The following is a 26,127-nucleotide window of genomic DNA, read 5'->3' as shown; positions in this document are numbered from 1 at the left end:
TCTCAGCCCTCTGAAGCATGCTTGGCGGTTTGACTTACACATTTTCTAGGTAGGTTTAAAACTATCCATGCAGAGGGGCGCCTGGGTGGCTCAGTCGGTTAAGCGTCCGACTTCAGCTCAGGTCACGATCTCGAGCCCCGCGTCGAGCCCCGCGTCGAGCCCTGCGTCGGGCTCTGTGCTGACGGCTCAGAGCCTGGATCCTGCTTCCGATTCTGTGTCTCCCTCTTTCTCTGCCCCTCCCCTGTTCATGCTCTGTCTCTCTCTCTCTGTTTCAAAAATAAATAAAACGTTAAAAAAATTAAAAAAAAAAAAAAACTATCCATAGAGAATTTAGAGTAGCTAAAAATAAATACACTAGTACCTTCCTCATCCACTGTTTCAGTTACTTGTGGTCATTTGAGGTCTGGTCGCAGATGATCCTCTTTGTGCTATATCGTCAGAAGGTCAATAGTACTTAACACTGCTTCATAGTGTCTATGTCATTTACCTTACTTCGGCTCGTCACGTAGGCATTTTATCATCTCACATCATCACGAGAGGAAAGCAGGTGAGTACCGTGTAATGAGATATTTTGAGAGAGAGAGAGAGAGAGAGAGGGACCACATTCACATAACTTTTATTATGATATATTGATATAATTATTCTATTTTACTATTAGCTGTGGTTTTAAATCTCTTACCATGCCTAAGTTATAAATTAAGCTTTGTCATTGGTGGTATGTTTGTGTAGGAATAAACAGTAAATATGGAGTTTGATACCATTTGAGGTTTCAGGCACCCACTGATGATCTTGGAACATATCCCCTGCAGATGAGGGGGACTGTTGTATTACCAAATTGATTCAAACAAATACTTGGAAAATGTATGTGCCCACATGACCAAGTTTTATTTGAATGACCTGAATGTTTCTCTAGCCATTGAATAAAACCATTTAGCCAATTTGAACAAAGACACAAATTCTCTTCGGTGAGGCCTCAAAATAAAGCAAATATAATTATGGATGCATATTTCAAATACAGTACATAGAGTGGCTTAGAACTTAAGGGTTCTGGAGTTAGCCGTGGGTTCTAGAGTTCTACTGCCGAAGAGGAAGGAAGCCTTGCCTCTGTATTTAGTCTATGTGACCTTGACTAGGAGCTTAGGTGCCCTGCATTTTATAATCTAGGAAATGGACGCAGTAGCAGTATCAACTTTTTGTGATTTTTTTTTTTTTTTTGTGAGGCTCAAATGAGTTTGTGAATAAAAAGCAATTGATAAAATTTAATTATTATTTTAAAATTCTTTTCAGCAGGTTAAAGTGTATATAGACATTTTGGGGTCCGAGTAGGGATCTGAAACTTGTGCGAATGAGTAGTATTCTGCTAAGCTGAAGTATCATCCAGTAAGCACTGTGGAATAATTGGCATCTTACTGATTTTATTACCTTTGCCAACAAACTTGGGCGCCAGGTGACAGTTGCAGAGCTGGGTCTTTTAAGATCCGCATGTATTTGTTGGCAGGGTCTCATACTACCGTCGGATTCGGTAATTCATGAGGTAGGTTTAATTGATGGGGTTTTAGTGAGTTTGAATGAGAAGCAGCCTATTTTGCAGGGTTGGTTTATTTTTGTTGAAGGAAGCAGGGTGTCTGACAATTCTGTTTACCAGGGAATTTATTTCTTCGGTTTACTCCTTACGATTCTTGCGAGTTGGAAAGCAGTCCTCATGCCCTCACAGTTTTTGAATTCCCACATGAGAACGAAAATTTTGTCTACAATACCAGACTTGTTTGTTAAACATAAAAGGACATAAATCCTCCATGGGTCCCCAGGGGTATGTTAGAGAAAGGGAGTGATCATTATAAACCACTTAGCGCTGTGTGCTCTGTATCATGTTGCCGTGAGAAAGTGATGTTTGATTGGCTCATAAAATAGGTTTAGTAAATCCTTTAAATACTGATGTGAGCAGTTGTGCATGTTGGAAATTAATACCTGAGAGTGTATTATAAGGATTACCGTGTCTCCAGAACAGTCACCTGGGCATGTGTAGATTTCGGCGTTTAAGGAAGATTACGTTTTGTAATTTCACTTTCATGTGTCAAATGTTCTTGGTTTTTTCATTCCCCTTTCATTTGGCTACGGCCTAGAAACATCTTTTGTCATTGTTTTCTCTCTAACTTGATGTTTTGAGCGATGCTATAGTATATAAACCAATGGACTTCCGCAATTAACTCCATCTGCAAATATCGTTTTATCAGAAAAAAGAAAAACTTCAATTTATTAGGGAAGACAACTGGATTTAATGCATTAGTCTTTTTCCACTCGTGCTCCATATTCTCAAACATTTAAAGGAAATGTAGAATCAAGTGGCAGTGATTTTTGCTTTCATTTTTTCTGTGTTGAAGATTACACACAGTAATGAGGCATGGGAATACTTTACAGGTGGATCTTCACTTGGTCTATTTTACCTGATCTTGAATATGACTTAAGTTTTTAAAAAATGCTATTTTTGTAACCATATCCTTTAGCAAGGGGATTTACGGTTTCAAGAGAGAAAACTAAGCCTTGGTAAATAATGATGGTATTGGTATTTTTCAGCTCCATACACAGCTAAACAGCTGTCGAGTATGACCATAAAAATTGATGGTGGAATAATTGGGTGGAATATTGGGTGAACAATAGAATTATATTGTCATAGGACACCACTTGGGAAGAAAATCTTAAAAGTTTACTGTGAAACAATTAGTAGCATATGTTCGATTCTGCTGTTTTATACACACACACACACACACACACACACACAAAACAGTACTTTTTTAGATGTCCATTTCATTTAACCTCCATGGAATGCAAAACTATGTAGATTTTTAAAGCACTGTGGTAAATGTGTGCACCACATTTACGTGGTGAGCATGTATGAGCATGTAAGAATTAATTGCCAGCGGTCTAACTGCAAATCCAGAAATTGTTATAAAGATTATAAAGATTGATTTTTTTTTTTTAATGGCATCAAATTCAGTAGAAAATCTTCACGAAGAAAGTCATGATGTACTTCTCTTATTTGCAGGACAGGGATTTTTGTTTCAGGATCTAAGATAAAGCCAAGTTTAATTTTAATCGTTCCTTAATAAGTTCTTAACATGTATAATCCAGATATTTCTGTGTGGTTAAAAACTCCTTTTAAATACTTCTACAGAACTTACAAATCACATCAATACGTACTAGTGTTTATTTTCGAACAATAAGAAGAAAAGTGTGTAATAGTAAAATAGTTAACGTGAATTGTTTCAGTTTTCTTGCATATGATCTTTTCTCATACAATGCTTCTATTAGATAATTTTGAAAATGGACTGAAGTACATTTTTGACAGTTTCTGTTCTGCCCAACCAGTTTATTGAAATGACTTCGTAATTGCCAAACCCAAGGGATACTTTTTGGTTTTTAGCGTCTTTGAGCTTTCTTTGGCATTGGTACCGTCAGCACTGTGGATCTCTTCTGTTTCTGGTGGATATTTCTCTTCCCTCTTTGCTCAGTTCTGTGGCATCCCTCATAGTGGCTTTCCCCAAGTTCCCCTGACTGTTCCTTTTCAGGATGTGTTTGTTACAGGATCTCTTCTTTCTACCCACACTTGTATGTTATCATTTCCTGGCATTCCTCAGAGAAGTGGTGATTCTATTCCCTGCCAGTGTTACTCCCTCACTGAAATCTTCATGGCTGTGCCTCTTAGGCCCACATGGGCAAATAATGTGAACGAATGACGATCTGGGCATTTAAACAACAACAACAACAACAACAACAACAACAACAACAACAACAAAGAAAGTAGATGGGGATCTTTTTTTTTTTTTTTAATGTTTATTTAATTTTGAGAGAGACAGAGACAGAATGTGAGTGGGTTAGGGGCAGAGAGAGAGGGAGACACAGAATCCGAAGCAGGCTCCAGGCTCTGAGCTGTCAGTACAGAGCCCGATGCAGGGCTTGAACTCACGAACCATGAGATCATGACCTGAGCCGAAGTCAGACGCTCAACCCACTGAGCCATCCAGGCGCCCCTGAAAGTAGATGGGGATCTTTAAAGACAGAAAGAACATGTCTTTCCACTTGGTCCCAGTCTCAGTTGCAGTGAACGCATGAAGGCCTGGTGTTCATTCCTTCATCCGCCAAATACTGATACAGTATGTACTATGTTCCTGACACACAGGCGTTAGGGATAAGGCAGGAAATTAAAGACACCTCCTCTTCTGGAGCCGACACCAATTCCAGAGATCTGAACTTCATGGACTCATCCTAGGGCTAATGATACTTAGTATTACCAGATCTTCAAATTTAATATGTAAAAAAGCCAGAAATCCAGATATTCTGTGCCATTCCATTCTTTAGAATCTTGACTTAAATTTGTAAAAAGAAACAGAGCCTACTAAAACTGCACTTCCCTGTTTGCTACATTATGCCTACAAAATATTCTACCCAAAGGCCTTCCCACCTACGCCTGTTCTTCCAGCTTGATCTTCATCTGCTTCTTTGTTCCCCACCTTCTATTCCCAGCCCACCGTGCTGGGCCCCTTCTTTCTTCTGTTGCATCTTACACATTGTCCTTCTCGCTACAATGCATTTCCATTTCCCCTCTTTTCACCCCCGCTCAGTCAGTACTCATTGACAGCCCAAATGTTCCTTTGCAAACTAACCCTAATCTCACTGTATAGAGTTACTCCTACTCTGCCAGTCTTCCACAGTATTTCCTACGTACTCTCATTAGAGCACTTACCAAAGTGTTTTATGGGCCCTGAGCCCAAGGAAGCTATAGTTTCATCTTTGAATCCTAAGAATCTAGCAGAACACTTTGCACCAAGTGAGCACTTCATAAATGCTTACAGAATGATCGACCAGGTCTCAAATCTGGCTCTCTTCAAACTAGCAACGGTGGTAACCTACATTAGATAGGTTTAGGGGAAAACCTCCCAAGCAGAGAACAAACAGATACAAAAAAAAACTTTGTTTCACATGTAAACTATCTTGATATAAAAATGATCCTTTCATATAAAATGGTAGTTATCAACTTTTGTACCAAGGAGATCTGAAATAACTACGTAGGTCTGTTCTTTTCTAATTTTTTTTAATGTTTATTTATTTTTGAGAGAGAGAGAAAGAGAGAGAGAGAGAGAGAGAGAGCATGTGAGAGAGCAGGGGAAGTTCAGAGAGAGGGAGACACAGAATCCAAAGCAGGTTCCAGGCTCTGAGCTGTCAGCACAATGCCCCCGACGTGGTCCTTGAGCTCCAACGGCGAGATCATGACCCGAGCTGAAGTCGGACATTTAGCCAACTGAGCCACCCAGGCGCCCCTACTTAGGTCTGTTTTGTCCAAGTCCTCTAACCCCTAACCCCACCACTTTTCAGTCCCACCACACGCATATATACCAAACTCCTAGAACAGTTCTACCGGTCGGTTCACACGTTTGTCATTGATGACCGAGGCCTGTCGTGTGATGTAGCAAGTGTTCTCCCCTTTGTATCTGAGTTTTCTTATTTATTGCTTTCAGACTCCCACAGTTACATTAAAAGTTCATGTGGAGGAGGGGGTACGGGATGCAGGATGGAGATGAAGGACAGCTTTATTAAATGGCAGCTGTGAGCCAACAGTGTTTTAGGTACACACACGTCTCCTGTCCCAAAGTATCCCTGAGAGCTAAGTAGCATCATCCTTAATTTAAGACCAAGCAAAATGAGGCTGAAACAAGTCAAGTTACATGTCATAAGCGAGTTCTGGATACTTCTTCAGGATGAAGATTTATAAATAGAATTGGCCCATTACATACTCTGTATATAATTTTCAATAATTTTTTCTTCTGTAAATTCAGTACTGCACAAAACATACTATTTTTGTTGTCTAGTATCTACTGAATTTATATTTTTGAAAACGCCTACCCGTGATTTTCAACCATGTCAGACCTACATTTTAAGAAATTTTTTGCAGTGTCCTCTTTAGTATTCTCGAAGGAAGTTCATAGAAGTGATCATCTATTTATATACACAATTGTTTGAAATATAAATATAATGGCATGTGTGCTATATAAAGCTAAAATAACAAAGTAAGTTTTATGAAAATAATGGATTTAAAATCATAAATACATATGCACAAGTATGCGAGGAAAATGCAAGGAAGTAGATATTTGCATCTTTTAAGTAGATTCATTGTGAATATGACAGTTCTAGATATAGACGAATATGTATATGTTTAATTGGTTTAATTGAAATACAGATTGTATAAGCAGTGTTTCTGTTCATGATATGTTTTTTCCAAAATAGTAATTCTTGCTACGTTCCAAAACATAGAAACTTTCTTCAACTTATTTGATGGTTAAATTTCTGGAAAATTTGGTTTTACCTAAAACTGCAGAACATATTTGTGCTTACATGTGAGACAGCATTAGTTTCCAGACTCAGAGGAACTACACCAAAAATTTCACCTACATAAACGTCCAGTGAACTGTTTGAAAGGCATGGGGAACATGGGGCCAATACTCACTTCTGGGACTTTCCATTATTGAACATTGTTGGACTGTGCCTGCCACGTGTCACAGTGCCATCCCCACCCCTGGTCTCAGTATAAGCCAAAATGCCTCTGAAGATTTCTGGGATGTTTCTTAAGAGGCAACACTGCTCTGGATGAGTACCACTGATCTAAACCTTTCAAACCAAAATTAACATTTGTTGGAAAAATATTACGTATTCCTTATGTTTAGGATACTGTGTGCATTGCAGTGCAAATTAGAAGTATATAAAAACTGATTCCTTTCTTCAGGGATTTAACAGACTATGAAACTGGATCACTTGCATACATATAATGAATATTGAACATATGTGTTTATCAAAAAGAGAAAGATGACGGTGAACTGAGAACACCCAGAAAGGTCTCACAGAGGCAGACTGGTACAAAGTGAGATTTCAAGGGTGTGTATATAATGATGCGGCTGTAGAGAAGCTTGCCTCAGAGATGAGGAAAGGGAGCCAAGGAGTCTGACTAGGGTGAAAGCGTTACTGTCGGAAAGTAATGGGCGATGAGAATAGCACTTAAAATTGGAGTAAAACTATCATGTCCAAATGGAAATTACATTGAATAATTCATAAGTTGAATGTCAGATACGGTTGCTCCCTACAAAATATTTAAGCCTTGAGATGGCTATTTTTAGTGAATTTGGAGTTCATCACCAGCAGCACTAGAGGGCTTAGAATAGAAGAGTCATTTTGCCCACATTGAGAAAGCATTTTTGATTGTGCCTCTTCTTTGGAGTATTTGATTATATTGACCCAGTTAAATTTGGAATGGACTCCTGGCTCTGGTCCATAGATAGTTGCCTTGTATCCATGAACATGGAATGTGAATTGCTAAAATAACAAATCATGCTATGATCATGTTATGTTATGTCTCTTTTGCCTTTGTCTCTTGCAGGTATGATTTTGTAGAGGTTGAAGAACCTAGTGATGGAACTATATTAGGACGCTGGTGTGGTTCTGGTACAGTGCCAGGAAAACAGATTTCTAAAGGAAATCAAATCAGGATAAGATTTGTATCTGATGAATATTTTCCTTCTGAACCGGGGTTCTGCATCCACTACAACATTGTCATGCCAGTAAGTACCACTTACAGATCCCCTGATTTAATTGGGTCAGTTATTTGCTTACCTTAAAAAAAGAAGAAAAAAAAAAAAAGGTGGGCGGGGGGGAGAATCAGGAAAAACAAAAAACAAAACCTTTTACCTACCTTGATTTTTTTATCCATAAATGTCACTGTAGTTATCACAAATAACTTAAATTCCATCACTACAGATCACTAATCATTGGCCATGTTAAATACCTTTTCAGAGTAATGAAATAAAACATGTTTTTTTACAACTTTGAGGAGAAACCCCCTTACCCAACTCTCCTGCAACTCACTATTCATTGTTTGTGGGAAGTTGCATAAGTACATAGCATTTTCTCTTGGAAAAAAAAAAAATAGGAAAATCTGTGTATTTATTACTCTTCCCATTTATTTTTTTTTTAATTTTTTCTTTAATGTTTATTTATTTTTGAGACAGAGAGAGACAGAGCATGAATGGGGGAGGGTCAGACAGAGAGGGAGACACAGAATCTGAAGCAGGCTCCAGGCTCTGAGCTGTCAGCACAGAGCCCGACACGGGGCTCGAACTCACGGACCGTGAGATCATGACCTGAGCGAAGTCTGACGCTTAACCGACTGAGCCACCCAGGCGCCCCTACTCTTCCCATTTAGATAATCATCAAAGTTTGGACCATATAAAGTCTTCCTGAATTTCAAGTTTGAGTCATATTAAGTAATAAAATACATTTTATTTTCTAGCATTTTTGTAGAACTTTCTTATGTGATATACTCTTTTGCATTTTGCTAAATGTTACTCTTACTTTAAAGACATAAATGTTGAAGCTTACACGGGATTCTAACAGTTCTAATTTTCAAATTCATTTATATATTTGTTATGAATACATTGCAGACCTAGAAAGCCAGCACTGTTTGATATTAATACCATTTTAGCTAAATTCATGTCTGTAACTGCCCTAAAATTCCAATTTCTTCAGTGATGTTTTACTTTTTCTCCGCCATTAAGGTGGCATCTTTCCTCTTCTGGACCTGCCAAAAATTTATTTTTTATGTGTGTGGTTTATGAACATGTACACAACATTCTGTACATCATATTTTTCTTTTTATCGAGAGAAGTAAACTTACTAGCTCTTTCTAAAATCAGTGTTTTAGTAAAATATACTTTAAAAAGTAGTCATCTCTATTATCCTACTTATGCTAATATTTATCCTGCTTAAATAATACTTGTGGCTGTTCATGTTTCAAAAAAGAAGTTCTGAACTTTTCACTGGAACTTAAGACACCTATTTGGTCTTTAATTGTTACTGTAGTTTTAGTTGTATCCTGGCGATTTGTATCCTTTACATATTATTTCAAACATTCATATCTATTTGTTGCACAACAGAAATATTAAACACCCTTTTACTATTTTTATCACATTACTTATAGTAATTCTGAAGTACTCTTACAAATATGATGATGTCACCTAGTAAACGTTTTAAATATAATCAATAATATCACCACTTAAAATAACATAAAAATTGATATCTTCAATACTTTTGACAGGAGATTTAACAAATCAGCAGTCACTCTGGGAACATAACATAATGTGGGTTACATGCATTAACATCTGTGTTCTTACTGGATATAAGAACAATGCTCATGGCAGGCTAACAGTTCATGAAGCCAATTAGAAAATATGGAATCAATATTAAACTTTATACGTTATATTCTCATTGTGATGTTAAGTAGAACTTTCTTTTTTCGGTTGCCCAAATTCAAGTCTGTGGAACATTAAGGATTTGATTAAATTAATAAATTTAAATATTATTGTAGATATAGCTAAAAGAAACCATGAATTCAAACTGAAGTTTGAAAAGGATCTTTTATTCATTTAGTAACAGTAGAATAATTTATTGTGTAAAATCAACATTAAGGGAGATAGCTCTAAACTATATGTCATAAATAAATTGTGAATCTTGATCAGTTACCTTATATAGATTGTTTAAGATATCCACACCTCTGTTCCACGATGAAATACTTTTTGCCAGTAGAGGGTCTCTACCATTTTTAGTTAATTTCCAAAACGTCTCTTACTTTAATAATTTAGTGTTTTTCTTTAAATTTATTAAAATTGAAGACTTTTATCTAGAAATGAGGAATGTTAATAGTAGACAAGAATGAGCATTTTCAAAAACCACTATTGATATTGTGATGATTTGTTTGAATAAAGCCGCTAAGAATCTGTTTAACACACTTTCACAGCATCTTACTTTAGAGAATTTATGAAGTTAAAATTTTTTAAGTCTGCGATGGCAGAGGGAGATAGGACTATACTTCCACAAAGTTGTACAGTCCACATCTTCAGTGTGTGTAGCATATGTAGTGTTCTTAAATATATAAAGAGGAAACAATTAAGTTTCACTCAAAAACGTAATGATGGGTGTGATAACACAGCAAAGGTTTTATTTATTCCTAATCTGTGACAAAATAAAACTTGAAACTGTGGTGCACCTGGGTGGCTCAGTCGGTTAAGCGTCTGACTTCGGCCCAGGTCATGATCTTGCAGCCCGTGAGTTCGAGCCCCGCGTCAGGCTGTGTGCTGACAGCTCGGAGCCTGGAGCCTGCTTCGGATTCTGTGTCTCCCTCTCTTTCTCTCCGCCTCTCCTCAGCTCATGTTCACACTCTGTCTCTGTCAAAAATAAATAAACTTTAAAAAAATTTTAAAAAAAACTTGAAACTGAGAAGATACTTATATTTTAAATAAACTCTCTTCTTCCCATCATATTACTTTAAATATGTATAACTAACAATCATCCTGCTACAGAATAAGACATGAAAGCTAAAATATATATATGCCAACATCAAGGGTTGTATTTTTCTAATTTTATGACTGCATGGGTTAGCTAGTTGTATAACTCACAGAGTTGTGTGGATTAAATAAAATACGTAAAGATAAAAACACAGGAAATTTATAGTGTTGTGCTCAGTTCTGGGGCACATTAGAGGTTCTTAATAAATACTTGAATGCTGAGTTGATGATACCATTCACTCACTCCAGCTTAACTAACAGAAGATTCACTGACAGCTGTATTTTTATCTGTGAGAGTATATCCTGTTCATGAGCCTTGAAATGAGATAAAGCCTCATAGGGTCTGTAGTAATTACCATCCATCCTCTTGACTCAGAAGGGCCCCGCCACCTGAATTTGACCTACTATTGGAGATTTACTGTGATTAAGATCAGAAACTGCATCTGAGAGACTTTAGATGAAAGATGTATCACCGGGTGCATCATTGAAATTAAATTCAGTGCATTTTTAAATAGTTATTGAAGTTGTTTGATAAGCTGTAAATATGGGAATTGACATTCTCCTGACATCCTTTGAGCCATGTTTTGCATGGCACCGAAGTTGACCTGTGCTGGGCTGCAGAACATGGAAATATGTAGAAACATACATAGGACATCTTCTATTAATTTGTCTTATGCTCAGGAAACCAGCAGCCATTGGATTGCAAGAAACAAGAGAATTTGATGTCATGGTCCTTGTTGCCTAATAAATATGACTTGGTGATTTTGATTTTGCCAGATTGTTCAGTTCTGTTGAGTTTAAATCTATTTTGGCTATTTATCTACCATTTCGTAGAAGCCTTTCTCTTGGTTCCTTGTATGCCTCTTCCCCAACACAGCCACACTCCTGTTCTCAATAACTGCCTGCAGAAGGGTGAGATTTGGTTAGTGAAAAGTTGACAAGTGATTTTGCTGTTAAGCCTTCCAGAATGTTTTGAATTATCATTGTGTGTTGCTAAATGACATCCTTCCCTCCATGCCCCTCCTCCCCACAATATTATTACTAGCCTGGAAAGATCCATCAGTCTTATCTGTGTATCAATGAATGAAAGCCTAAGGGAAGAAAGTTTACCTTTTTAAGAACAGACTTAAAAGTTCTTGTGGCATTTGCTCAAGGGCACATGCCCCTCCAACCCCTGGATCATCTCTAATACTTTTTTTTTCTTTTTTGTCAAGGATGTACTTCATAATTAGCACACCCAGCTCCTCAAAGGCATTGGTCTCATTGACTGCAAACCCACCCTTGCAAAATAGGACCTTGGAGACCACTGGCCACAATGGTCTCCTTTAATTTTCTAATGATAAAAATGATAGGAACCATGGGTCCTTAGTGGACTATTAGATTCCCGAACTGAGGTTTGCTACTGAGTGCCTAGCACACCCTGAAGCACCTGCTCACTAGTATCTCATGGTAGTTCAGCCAGTTCCCCTGGGAGTTGTCTAAACCCCCCTGGAGCTGTACTGACTTCTCATTTAGTATGTGTTACCCCTGTTAATGTTGTATAATAGTGCTGTTTTGTCAGCTAGAGCACTGAAGAATCACACTAATGACACCAGGTATTCTCCTGGTCCTGATATATTAGAACTAGTTTCTCTCTCTCTCTCTCTCTCTCTCTCTCTCTCTCTCCCTCCCTCCCTCTCTCTTTCTCTGTCTCTCTCTCTCTCTTTCTGGTGGGAGTGGAACATCCCAAGTAGTTCAAGAAATCGGTGCCTACTTATGACATTATAACCATTAATGTGTATAATCATACTCATCAGCTTTTTTATAATTAGATTAACATTTTGCATCTGTTCACACACGAACAAAAACTTCGAGTTTAATCAGTTCTTTTTTTTTTCTGGGACAATTATGGAGAAAGTTTATTTTAATATTCTTTATAGTCTACAAGTAAGGGAGACCATTCTGCAGCCTTCTTTTGGAGCATGAATGGATATGTTTGATTCTAACTAACCTTTAAGTCTGGTTGATTCTATACCAACTTTAGATAGTATGTAGCTCAGCAGTAGAATTCTAATACATCAGTTAAAATTTTCAGAAACAGTGTTGCCGTACACGTTGCCATTAAAAACTCTGTTCATAACCACATAAATTTACTACATAAATTTAAAATGTTAGCATTTCAGTGTTATTTTCGAGAATTATTTATGGAAATATATACCCCCTTATGCCCCATTAATAAGTAATGAAAAATAAATTCATGCATATTGATGCCAAACAATATACATTCAGCTTTTATGATTGTGCATAAGGAGTTAATAATGTCTTTGATTTTTTTTTCCCCCTTCATGCTAAAAAAAAAAAAAAAAAGGCCTGGTAGATTAGCAGTGAGAGATTGTTTGGGAAGAAATGAAGCAAAACTGAAATAAAACAGTGCAAGCTTGTTTCTGTTTGGAGGCCACACACATTGAGAGCCCAGCGCACATTTCGGATCTCTTACAAAGAAAAGAAAATTTCTTGTTTAATTTTGGAGTAATTTATAATAGATTATGTATGTTTTACTCTGTGTACTGTAGCATAAGCACCATTATTTAAAACTGTTAGCAAACCTACAAAGGCTGAAAAATAGCATCTTTTCTTCTAGCATCAAAAGATCTTATTAAAAGTTTATTTGTAAGAAAATAAGCCTTAATATGAAAATATTGCATATTTTTATCAGTTACTTCAAAAACCCATACCTATTTTGAAATAAAATATACAAATCCAAATATGAATATTTTTAGTGGTTTTATTCTTTACATATAAAACTATTTCTTTTGAGTATAATGTTGTTTGTTATATTTATATATCTGTTTTAAAACAGTTATGAGATTTGAGGATTTTTTTTCTCTCTTTCCAAACCTGGTTAACATTTTGAAGGACGATTAAAATACTATTTATTGATTTCTTTTAAAATAGTGTTTTTGAATATTGTATTTTCCAGAATTTTTTAATTTAAGCTTCCTGATCAGAAGTAATAACATAATATTTTCAACAATTCATCTGCTCTCATTTTTTAATGTAATAAATGGATCAGTTTAGATTAAGAGAAATAGATGTTATAGCTACCGGGCTAATTGACTCCATATATTTTTATCTTCTTTCCTTTATTGCCTGAAAAGAGGAGTGTGGGGTGATGAATGAAGTGAAGACTCCTTTAACTCACAACAGTCTGTGAAACTCATCTTTTAAGTTGCTTCTAAAGTTTTTCTATTATTTATTTTCTGTTTTCTTTTTCCACTGATAAGTGACAGTTGTTTGGATATCACGTAGTTTTTATTCTTTTTAGTAAAGTTATACCCAGAGATGAAATAATACTAAAGAGTGGCACGCAAGTAATGTAGCTACTTTATAACCCCAACTATGGGTTTTCCTTAACAGTGATTTTTTAAATGACTTGTCCAGAGTTAAGTCAGTGCCTGGCCAGTGTGCACTATAGAAGGGTGTATGGTTTCTGTGGGGAAGGCTTAGAAGGACACTTGATGCCTGAGGTGCCATTAAGGAATGCATGACTGATTGCCAAAGTAGTTATTAATTATGCGGGATACGGAGAACAAAGCCGCTCAGTGAATATTGAAGTTGGAGGGAGAAAGGAGGAGGGGGATATTTTTTCCGTCCTTTCTGGCATGTGCCAGTAGGTTATTTCACTCTTAATATCATGTAAAGGAAAGTCTTAACTGAAGGCCAAATTTGCTTTTATGTTCAGGTTAAGAAAAATTCCAAGTAATTCTCAAATAAGGTATCAAGTTCATTTTCTTAGGTGGGGGTGGGGGGGGTGGGAGGTGGGGTAGGGGGGTGGGGAAACAGCATACCTGGAATAAAAATACATACAGCAATACCGTAACCCTTATCCCATAGGAAACAAATTCAGTATTAAAATGTCAAGATTTTAAAAAATCGTGAATTTTCATAGCAAGTTGCACTGCATGCCTATATTACTGTATTAAACTTATTTTAATGAGTGAAAAATTCAGGTTTTAAACCTTTAAAATAAATTTTTTTTAACCTTAAGAGAGAATTAAGAGAAAATAATTGTTAGATTTTTTGTAGTATTTACAGAATAAAAGAAGTTATTTCAAATACTGTATCTCTATAGTATATAGTCTGAAACACTTTTTGAATGATTAGGTTTTTATTAATATATACAGTGTAATTGTATATTTATGGAGGGAGTCTAGAGATGACAGTATTTTATTACATCAAAGAAATTATACAATTGCCACAAAGACTAAGCTTTTACTTGGCTAAGAGCTGTTTAATGTATTTTTCTACCAACTCCTACCCCATGGGCACAGTGCTCTCTTTCATGTGAAGATATGGTCTCTTCCATTTCTACTGATTCTTTTTTGTTCCAGTTAATTCCTAGCTATCTAAAAAAGAACTTCACAGATGGTATGATTTGTAGTTAGAAAGGAAAAGTCAGTTGGTGCCACTGCAGGGATGGTAAGAGGCAGAAAAACCACTTTAAGTTGATGTACAAGGGGTTATAAATATGAATTTAGGAAAGCTTGAAGTTTGATTGATTCATATTTCATATCTCAAGCCACAAATATTTAAAAGCTTAGACTTAATATGACCCTAAACCTGATGGAATGATTCTCTAGAAGTTGGTTGCGATTTAAAATGATAACATAAATACTTTTGTCTTCAATACCCCATCCATTCTCCTGTTACGTCTTCTGGCATGTATTGAAGAATATTTGACGAAATATTTCATTGTGAGAAATTTTAAAAAATTTATGGCATTGCCCTGGGTCTCTGAGAACTCACCTTGCTTTGAGGGAAAATAAATGTATACACACAACACACACACACACACACACACACACACACACACACACACACACACCTATATAAATATACTACATGAATAAGTATAATAGAAATGGTTTGGAAAGATTTGGAGAAGAGAGGCAATTGTTCAGAACAGACAGATATTATGACTCTTAAAGGAAAAAACAAACAAGCAATCAAACAAACAGAAACCCTGGAAATTACTTAGTATAGACTTGATGTCAAATATATTATTAAAAATTTCTAAGGGTGCCTGGGTGGCTCAGTCGGTTGAGCGTCCAACTTCAGCTCAGGTCATGATCTCACAGTTCGTGAGTTCGAGCCCCACGTTGGTCTCTGTGCTGACAGCTCAGAGCCTGGAGCCTGCTTCGGATTCTGTGTCTCCCTCTCTCTACCCCTCCCCTGCTCATGCTGTCTCTATCTCTCTCTGTCTCTCTGTCTCTCTCTCAAAAATAAATAAACATTAAAAAAATTAAAATGTCTAAAGAATTTATTAAAAATCATATTACCAAATATCAAAGATGATGATTCTCTTTATCTGGAGTGGTGCTCAGTTATCTGCATCTTCAAACATGCTTGGGGACTCTGATACAAGATGTTCTCACATTGAGCTTGTGGGTGAGAAACCTCTCTCCACTATAACTGAGCAGATGCAGAGAGTTTTGCTACAAGATGTTGGGGAAATACTTTTCATATTCAAGCAAACATGAATATTTTTTGAACAGCTGAGAAATTCTGCATGAATATTTTATTGCTAACATACTCCTGTGTTCTCTATATTTCAAGATTACAAAAAAAGTGGAACTTTCTCATAGAATTAGAAATGGATAGATTTCAATTTAAAAATTTTTTTTTTACGTTTATTTATTTTTGAGATCGAGAGAAACAGAGCACAAGTGGAGGAGGGGCAGAGAGAGAGAGAGAGTGAGGGAGACACAGAATCCAAGGCAGGCTCCAGGCTCTGAGCTGTCAGCACAGAGTCCCGTGCGGGGCTCAAACTCACAGACCGTGAGATCATGACCTGAGCCGAAGTTGGACGCTTAACTGACTGAGCCACCCAGGTGCCCCAGGTTTCAATTTTTAATGCTTGCATTTGTTGTACTGACTTTTCTAAGCTATGTAGTGAGGCTTATCAGCTTTGTCAACTGTCAGTATCTCTTACCCATGTAACAAGAATCAATGACAATCTGCCTTCTTCTCTAGTTCAGCACTGAGCTTGGCTGATAATTCACATATGGCGTAGATCCAGCACTGAGGCATGGTTCTAGACTAGATAGTCATTTATCCTGTGGTATAAAGCACTATTCTTAGTAAAATAAGGCAGTCCCAACCAAGAAGAAATATTCTTTCAATCTCCTCAGACATTTTTTCACATGTAATTCCAATTTTTGTCCGAGTTACACTCGCAAATTTTTAAAAGGCAAATATTTCTCTTAGACTTGTTACAAAAAAGCAGTTGTCCCCACTTTCCTCTGTCCATACTGCTTTCCTGTACTTTGGAGGCAAGTACTTCCACTTCGTTTAACTGATTCTTTTAGGATTGACCTCTGTACCTTCATGTAACATGCTTCTGTTGCTACTTCTTGCTTCTTTGGTTTTAAAGAACTATCTATGATCTTCACTGACTTACCTCTCTGGAATATGAAGCTTTCTTTCTTTCACCCTCCCGCATTTACCACACATGCAGAAGCATCCCGTCATTGGCTTCTCTAGTATATCCTGATTGTATCAAGATCCAAATCCAGTGCGTACATCATGGTGGCCATGTAATCATTTTTCACCGCTGAGCCATAAAGTATACTGTGACTGCATTTCCTTTCCTGCCTTGTTTTATTTTGTTTTCCTTAGAGTTGTGTTAGTTTTTGGTTTGCTGCTTAGCTTTCTACGTATGTATCAGCTATTCATCCCCAAACTGTTCCTCAAATTGTGTGAATCTCCTCTCAAATTCATGTTCTCTAATAATTTCACTGACCAGAAGAAATCTCTGCTGAAACAATCCAGTCTACTTCAATTTAGATTGATTTCCCTCTAGACCTGCCACACAGCTGTCATCCTTGGGGTGCCACCCACCTCCACTCCCCCCATCATTATCTTGAGTATTTCCTTTGTCATTTTCTTGCTTTAGATCTCTTGTTTGCAGGATCTTTTGTCTTCTTCTCTCCTTTGCTTCCTGTTTGGGAAGAGAGTAAATGAATTTACTGTGAAAAAGGAGCATCAGAGATACAATTTTGTGGGCTTGAATAACTGAAAATTCCTTCACTTAACCGTCAACCCTAAATGAATACTTGGCTAAGTCTAGAATTTGAGTTGGCCACTTAAAAACTGACTGGACATTCTGTGTGTGTGTGGATAGGCTTGCTGACTGCAGTCTTCGCTGTATTGTGAGTTGGCCAGGTCAATTTCTTGAAAGCCCCCTGATTCCCCTAATCTCTTTTCTAAGGGTTATAATCCTGGCTGCCAGTTCTCTGAAATGAGAGCAGAGTGGATTAAGACTGAGAGCCTCGGCATTAAGTGTAAACACATTTACTCAACCACCGCCATAACCCTATATTCAGAATATCACAGCTCCCACTCTGCTTGGGTTCCCCAGTCCATCAATCCTCAGTGTTATTCTGTTCAGGGAAAAAAATTTGAACGAGTCAGTCTTCTGCCACAGTGGGAAGATAGATTTGGAGTGCCTGACAGCTTCATGAGTTTCAACCAGTCTTCCTGTTTTTAGCTCTCCTGTCCTTCCCACTTCTATCAGTACTGATGTCAGTACATCCCAGAGCTTTTTGGTTGCTCTTTCATGTAAGCCAGGTTGCTTCTTGATTGTCCCCTGTGGAATTTTGGTCCACCAATTGAATGATTGCACACCTACCTACTTTTCAGTTTCCAAAATTTTACCACCGTTGACTCCTTTCTTTGGCCTTGAAGAATTATGCATTTAAAAAATATCTTCAGAATCAATCATTTTAGGAGAGAACAGACTTCAAGTCATCATATTTGTCTTTATTCATATAGTGATGTCCTTATCAAACACTAAGTTTGCATTTGATCAACAAGATATTCAAATTCCGTTCAGTATTTTGAGGGCATGGTATGTGCCAGGTGCCACGCTCTGTAATTGACCTTGAGGGACAACTCCATTATTTTTCCATGCCAGATGAAACATCCCTTATAGCAGTTGCTTTGCATCATGGTGCTAATATTATATTTCCTTTTTTAATGCTGGGGAGTCATAGGTAGGACTTGACGTTGATTAGCCACTTACCGTATCCTGAACTGTGTTGTAATATTAGTATTATGTCCAGTAGTATCCAATAGCATAACAATCATGGTTCATTAATTTTATGGGTTACTTGTTACCAATTCACCATATGATCCATACCTTTTAGAAAATGCTATCCTCATAGTTTTCAAATATTTCTCCATTTGAGTAATGCTGTTGATGTATTTGAATGCCTTGAATGTTACAACTAGAGCTTTAAAAATTTTACTTCTCTCTTTAAGTTGACATAATGGCTATTTATTTAATGTTATTCTGAAATCACATGAATCTTATTCTATATACAATATAAGCATCAATTCTTACTTCCTCTTAGAACAAAAGTAAAAGTTAAGTGCAATTAACGTTATATACTTTTGAAGAGGTTAATTTTTGAAAGTCAAGTATATTGTAAACACATATCTTTTTTAACGTTTATTTATTTTTGAGACAGAGAGAGACAGAGCATGAACGGGGGGAGGGGCAGAGAGAGAGGGAGACACAGAATCGGAAGCAGGCTCCAGGCTCTGAGCCATCAGCCCAGAGCCCGACGCGGGGCTCAGACTCACGGACCGCGAGATCGTGACCTGAGCTGAAGTTGGATGCTTAACCGACTGAGCCTCCCAGGCACCCCTATTGTAGACATATTTTGGAAAGGAAGTGCTTAATGATATCAACTTGGAAATAGTTGAATTAGGCAGAAGAGAATGATGAATATATATTGAAAGAAGTACTGGGCAGGGCGCCTGGGTGGCTCAGTCAGTTGAGCATCTGACTTCGGCTCAGGTCATGATCTCACGGTTCATGGGTTCAAGCCCTGGATGGGGCTCTGGTATGCTGACAGCTTAGAGCCTGGAGCCTACTTTGGATCCTGTGTCTCCCTCTCTCTCTGCCCCTAACCCACTTGCATTCTGTCTCTGTCTCTCTCAAAAATAAAAAAAATAAAAAAAACATTAAAAAAAAATGAGATAGAAAGAAGTACTGGGCTTGATGGGTGCTTTTATATCATCTGACGCCCATAATGCAGTATTATCACCATTTGATAGATTAAAACTCAGAGAAGGTCACATACTTAGAAGTGAGGATATTAAATAGGGCTTTCCTAATTCTGGGTAAAGCCAGGCTGCATCTGGACTACTTTGGGAAGATCACTGACGAAGGGAAAACAAATGTAAGATTTTCTCTCACCACCTTTGCTTTCTTATCTACTTCTTATTCTTCTATCCCATTTCTATTTTCATCTTTCCTTATTAAAACACTTAAGTATTAAGAAATAATACAATAGAAAATTGATTATGATGTCATGGATACTTTAGAAACTTTGTGAAGTTGGTGAACTGAGTGAGAATTTACCTACTTTTTTTTATATATAAATGAGAGTCGCGATGAATATTGAGGATTCAATTTTGCTTTCTCCACACAGTTACCTTTAAAATGCAAACAAGACTTATAGCTCCTTTAAAAGTTACTTTTGAAGTAGGAGCACCTGGGTGACTCAGTTGGGTAAGCCTCCTACTCAGGGCAAGATCTCACAGCTCATGAATTCGAGCCCCAGGTCGGGCTCTGTGCTGACAGCTCAGAGCCTGGAGCCTGCTTCGGATTCTGTGTCTCCCTCGCTCTCTGCCCCTCCCCTGCTCGTGCCCTGTTTCTCTCTCTCAAAAATAAATAAACATTAAAAAAATTTTAAGTTATTTCTGAAGTAAAGACAGTTTCTTTTAAAGAAGGTAAAAATGCACATGGAGTCAATATTTCACTGATTATATTTTACTTATCAGTCAAATTTCATCACTATTGAAAATTAACATAGTTACTTGCGAGTGCATTAGCAGTCTTTTCAGCTCCAAAGAATTTTTCAGAATTGTGTCATTAAGGAGACTTTCAAGGCTAAAATGTATACAAAAAAAAAAAATAAGCTAAAACTGAGAAGCATAGCAAGGAAAAGGAGATTTAACTGGAAGACTTCTATCAAGCACATCCTAAATGTAGCACTGTGGAGTACAAAAGACCCCTGGCATTTTTAGTCTTAAATGAGGCAGTCTGTGCACAGAGTCTGAAATATAATAGGCTTTTGATAATCTTTAAAATGAATGGAAAAGGAAACACAAATCTTAAGGACTGATATACAAGGGAATGACCTGTCACAGCTATTTTCAGGGCGACGCCTCTAGGCGAAGGCCCCACTGAACTAAGGGAGGAAATTCCGGAACCAGGATGTCTCCGTGTCAGTGCCCCCGGGCAAAGGTCTTGTATCTGCCTAGGTGTTTCCACTCTAGTTACGTCAAGTCCTCTTTTGTTTAAGTGTGAATAAAAGCTGGTATGAAAATACCTGCCTGGTACCTTTCCTGTGTTTCTCCACTGCAAGTAGTTATTCAGAAGAGGGATTAAGGCTGTCATCTGTTGCCTTAAAGGACTATATGAATTATCTTAAGTACTTCCAAAGCAGGTTTGCTAAAGAAAGCCAAGGTTTATGTTAGAAACTACCCCCCACCCCGCACCACCATTGCATGGATAATAGGAAAGGCATTGAAGTGGCAATTATCTAAGACTCCAAAATAAAATCTGAAGATAGGAGTTGGAAGTAGGTGTGGAGAGCTCCCAGTCAGCTCAGGTCGTGTCCACTCTGTCCTCTGAGATTGTGCCCTTAAATTTTATAGCACTGCTATAAAAAGGAAATGCCTTTTTCCAGTGGAATAACATTCTGATAGGGTGAAAAAAGAGACAGAAAAAAAAAAGCAAAACACTTTCCTGCCGGGTGTAAGTTAATGAAATAGCATTAAGTGTAATTAGTTGTTTTAGGAAAAGACATGTGAAAGACAGTGAATTGTTAGAGAGACAGAGAAACACTGCATGCCAAAACTTGACTCCCAATACCTGAGAGAGGCGGTATTAAAATACATGACACATCCTTTGGATCAGATTCTTTAGAAGTCATCTCAAACATTCTGACACAAATATTCCCCCCCCCCTTTTTTTTTTTTTTTGGAATATGATGAATGATGCTTTGTGGCACTCTAGTCCCATTACTGATAAAAACGATAAAAAGAACCGCCAGATCTACCCAGGCATACAGAATTTTGTTTTAAAGACAGGGATCCCTTTCAGACTGGGTCTTCTGCAGGATCCTGCATTCTCTCTGAATTCATTGCTTACTGCTATTTAGTCATCTTTTGGAACTCAGAAAAGGCTTAATATTTGATGCCTAAATGTCAAGAGGGGTACGTTTGACTACATTTGTAAATGTAACAATACTGAATGGGAAGGTGTTCGTTGCTACTGCATATTTCAGGGGCTTTCCCAAATGCTGGGATCCTGCTTTTCATTTATCTGCAGTTTATGTTTTCTCTTCCAGTAGGATTTCTAATTACATAAAAGGGCTTCACTGTTTCCTGTGGCTTGCCACAGTCTTTATTTGGCATAAACGGCAGGGGATAATTCCATGTCACTGAGCAATTTTAGGATCTTAACTCTTTAAAAGGACGTATAGGCTTTCAGCAAGATGCTGGACTTTCCGCTGTGGTGCCTTTGCATTTGGTTTTTACTCCTTTATGTTGCAAGGCTGTGGCAGGATGCAATTTAGCGTAAGTAAGGATTCAGTCATTTGACTTGGCGATACAGGTCATTTTGTATTTTAACTATAAGTTTGTATTAAGCCGGGGGAAAAAAAACTACCTAAATAAATAATAGTACACATCATTTCTTGAACATCTGCTACTGTATCGAGTTCCTGATGTATATCATTTCATTTATTCAGTATAATAACTCTGAGAAATGATTCCTCTTACCAAGAGGTATGTTCAGAGAAAGAATGCAATTTGCTTAAGGTCCAGAACAAATCAATAGGAAAAATTGTAGTCTAATCACGAATTTCAACTACAGCATATAATATCTCTTAATCAACTTTTGTTCAATAAGAACTTTTTTAGCCTTTTACTTTGAGATAATTATAAGTTGGTATTTATTTGTAAGAAAGATCATGTATATACCCTGCACCTCATTTTCCTCAATGGTAATAACAACTTGCATAACAAGATATAGTACAATATCACTACCTAGAAAATGACCTACAATCCACAAACTTCAAAATTAAATTTTTGAATAAATAAAAATATGTAACACCATAGGAGGTGTTCCATGAAAGTCTTTATGAAAAGACTTTCATAAATAAAAATTAGAAGAATATTTGGTGAGTACATATTTTTTTTAATGGCTTAATCAAAAATAATGAGAGAGAACACATTTTTGCATCACAAAATGGCTTCAGCGTGCCAATGTAGGTCAGGAGAGAAAGTTTTATTTTAAACTAGGTAATCTCATAATCTTCATCTAAAATTCTGTGTGGTGCAGAACCATTTTCGCAGCTTAGAATAGAACATCTATCATAGATTAAAGATTACAAAATCAAAAATAATACCACAAATCACTCTTCTTGATGTGGGATTCAAAGTAAATGTGTGAAACATAAATAGTCACTATAAATAAATCCATGAATAAGGCTTTGCTGCCTCTGAGACAGAGATTAATGAAGTTTTAGGATGCTAAGAGCTCAAGATATAATCTATAGCTTTAAACTGTTGTCAAGATTGAGAATTGATTGCTTAAAAAGCCCTTCATTTCTCCAGGTTAGATTGATGATTTTAGTGCTACTAAATCTCCTCTCATGCAAAATTTATATAATTTGGCTTCAACAGGTATGGTATGTGTGCGTGTTGGGGGAGGATTTACATAATTGCATAATATGTTAAAGTTAAGCTAGTTCAAAAGCGAAAGATAGTGATGTGTGTGATATTCTCAGGATATTTTTAAATTTTGGAATTCAATAAAAGCCAGCTCATGTACCCATGGAGGCTGATAACTGGCATATTGGCTGACTGGAATAGTTCAGATGGAGAATCATAAAAATGATACACATCTTTTGTGAGCATTTAATTTTAATTTCCTTACTCTTCATTTAGGGCCAAGCCCTTTGTTTTAAGTAGGAATGTGCTGATTGGAGTTCTGTTGTATTTCTTCCACAAAGCTTAGCCATAATGTATTAATCATGACTTTCAGTTTGGGTTTCTTTAAGTGAAAACCAGAACTTGAAGATAACCATTCAAAGCAATCTAAGTGCAGAATTCCTTTAGGATTTTATGAGGTTCCGCCTCCTACATTTTGCATTGGTCTCTCTCATACCTACCTGAACAGCAGTTGTTTTCATAGTAACTCATTTTTGTCCTTCCAAAGCATTCATTCATCATGAAGCAGCAACCCATATTTGATTGGGTTACATAGTATTTAAATAGGGATATTTACAAAACAGGTACTACTGATATAAAGGGCTTGGAGAACAAATACAACGGTCCCCTTGTAAGTGTAAAATTCAACTGGGGGATGCAGAAAGGATGCTGGTGGTAATCAGTGAGCTATGGGCATCACCTATCAGCATGCTTGCCTGCATAGGAACCTTAGGGAAACCGGGGCAGTTAAGTAGCACTTGGTTAAAGTAACGACCATTCTCCTTTGTTCAGTTTCAGTATTGATACAGCCTGATAGTGTATCATTGTAATATTGTAAATAAACAAATACTGCATAAATATACAAATAATAAATATATATAAATATGTAATAAATTTTAAAATATGTGTGGCCATATTTGGTGATGGGTCATCGTGCCTTGTTATGTATATCAGAATGCCTGATAACATGCCATGGTGCGGTGTAGACATTGAATGCATTTTTATCCACTTCTGTAATTCTTCCTGAGGAGATTTAGCTTCATTATTTTTCCAGCTGTAGGGAATAGCATGGCTACCTGGAAGTCACTTAAAGTTCGAAGGAGTGTTTTCAAGTAGTGAGATATTCTTTATACAGAACTTCAGATGAAGATGTGTGGAGAAACATTTTTATCTTATTGAAAAAAAGCAACATGGCTTGCAGAAAGTATTAACCAAAGTAATGGAGGAGTAGGGTTCTCTTTTCTTCTTTCTCTTCCTCCTTCTTTCCTCCCTTCCTTCCTCCCTGCCTTCTTTCCTCCCTTCCTTCCTCCCTGCCTTCTTTCCTCCCTCCTTCCTTCCTTCCTTCCTTCCTTCCTTCCTTCCTTCCTGCCTTCCTTCTTTCCTTCCTTCCTTCCTTCCTTCCTTCCTTCCTTCCTTCCCACTCTCTCCTCTCTCTGACTCCCTCTTTTCTTCTTTCCCAAGGACTCCCCTATCCTCAACTACTTCATGACTTATGTTGTTTTCAAAGTTAATGTTGCAGAGTTTTGTCCATACTTAACCACCCTGTGCTTACATAGCTAAATACCATGCTTCTTTTTTTTTTTTTTTTTTTAATTTTTAAGTTGAATTGACTTCTCAGTTCAGATCAGGTATTCTACTTTCTAATCTATGGCATGTGCCTCTAATGTAGGGTATGCTCTGATTTGACCATCCCCTTACAGGAAGGACAAGGGGTGGTTGAATCCGAGCTATTCGGCTATGCTGCTTGTTTCCACAGCGTATGAGCCTCCCCGTGACTGTCAACAGATCAAGCTGAATGAATACAGTTTAAAGTGAGCGCTGGTTTATTTTCCTTACAAGCTACCGTGGTCCACATAAACACATAGTTAGGAATGCTTGGATACACAGTATTTTGCGATACGAATGATATCATCTATGCTAGCAATAGTGTTTACTCCTCTAAGTTCTTGGGCATTACTGAAGTATCCTTAGCGCCTTGGACTGACCTTGACCAAGATTCTTAACGGAGGCCTCACTGCAAAGGAGTTATTGGGACCTTGAGTGCCACAGATCTGGCTTGAACTCTTACTCCTCCATTAATCTACCTTTATAACACTGGGAAAGTTTTCCTACCCACAGAATGTGAGTGACGAAAGTTTCTGCCTTATAGCATTGCTGTGAGGATTATTAGCTCAGTGTTTGGCATGCCATCAACAAGTATGTGTTACCTTTATTTGAAAGGTCAGATTTTCTGATTGCAAGCCACTGTCACCCTAAGCGGGTATTCTTTAAACTTTTAGGCCAAGACTCCACCATAAGAAAACATTTTAAAGTGTAATCATGCATGCATATGTGCAGACACACACACATTTTAAAATAGGATATGCAGGGATACGTATGTATTGTGAAATAATTGTTAACCTTAATATATGAAATCAGTGTGATGTTTTCTGTTTCTTTTTTTTTTAAGAATCCTTGTTACGATGTACTCAATTGATTTCACAACCCACTAAATGTGTTACAGCTTGAATTTGAAAAATCCGATCTAGATTGTAAAAGATGTATCATTTATAAATGAAAGAATATACCTGGTCTTCCATTAATGTCGACCTATTCAAAACTTACTGCTTTTTAGTAACTTGTCCCCGATGATCGCTTCTCAGAATGTTCCTCCTACTTTAGTGATGCTAAGAACTATTTATTGAATGCCTACTTAACACTCTGTGAAACCAAATGGATAACGTGATTGCAGTCACACCCTGTTGGTTTAATTTGCTCTCACACTTACTTTTGAAAGACTCATGGGTCTTTTAGTGGGGGGATCCACTAATGGTTTTTGAACCAACAGTCCACCCGGCCCAGTAACTGTTTGCCAGTGGCCATGAGCACAGGTGAAAGAGATTGCTTGCTTCCTGCCCTCTGGCTATCTTTATGTTTGCGGTGAAACCATGAAAGAAGCTAGAGCTACTTATAACTGTCCCGTGGTAGTACTTAT

At 37.3% G+C, this 26,127-nt stretch overlaps 1 protein-coding gene across 2 annotated transcripts in view; it reads left to right on the top strand.

The window, feature by feature from the left end:
* PDGFC (platelet derived growth factor C) overlaps positions 1-26,127 on the top strand; it is a 204,180-nt gene that overhangs the window by 141,546 nt on the left and 36,507 nt on the right. For both annotated transcript variants that reach the window (XM_060653910.3, XM_060653911.3), the window contains exon 3: positions 7,424-7,604. In XM_060653910.3, the coding sequence (XP_060509893.1) occupies positions 7,424-7,604 (181 nt within the window). The remainder of the gene's footprint in view (positions 1-7,423; positions 7,605-26,127) is intronic.

This window comes from Panthera onca, chromosome B1 (genome assembly GCF_046562875.1).
Source record: "Panthera onca isolate mPanOnc1 chromosome B1, mPanOnc1 haplotype 2, whole genome shotgun sequence".
NCBI classification, from domain to species: Eukaryota; Metazoa; Chordata; class Mammalia; order Carnivora; family Felidae; genus Panthera; species Panthera onca.
Note: the sequence above shows the minus strand (reverse complement) of the source record. Positions and strands in the feature narration are given on the sequence as shown.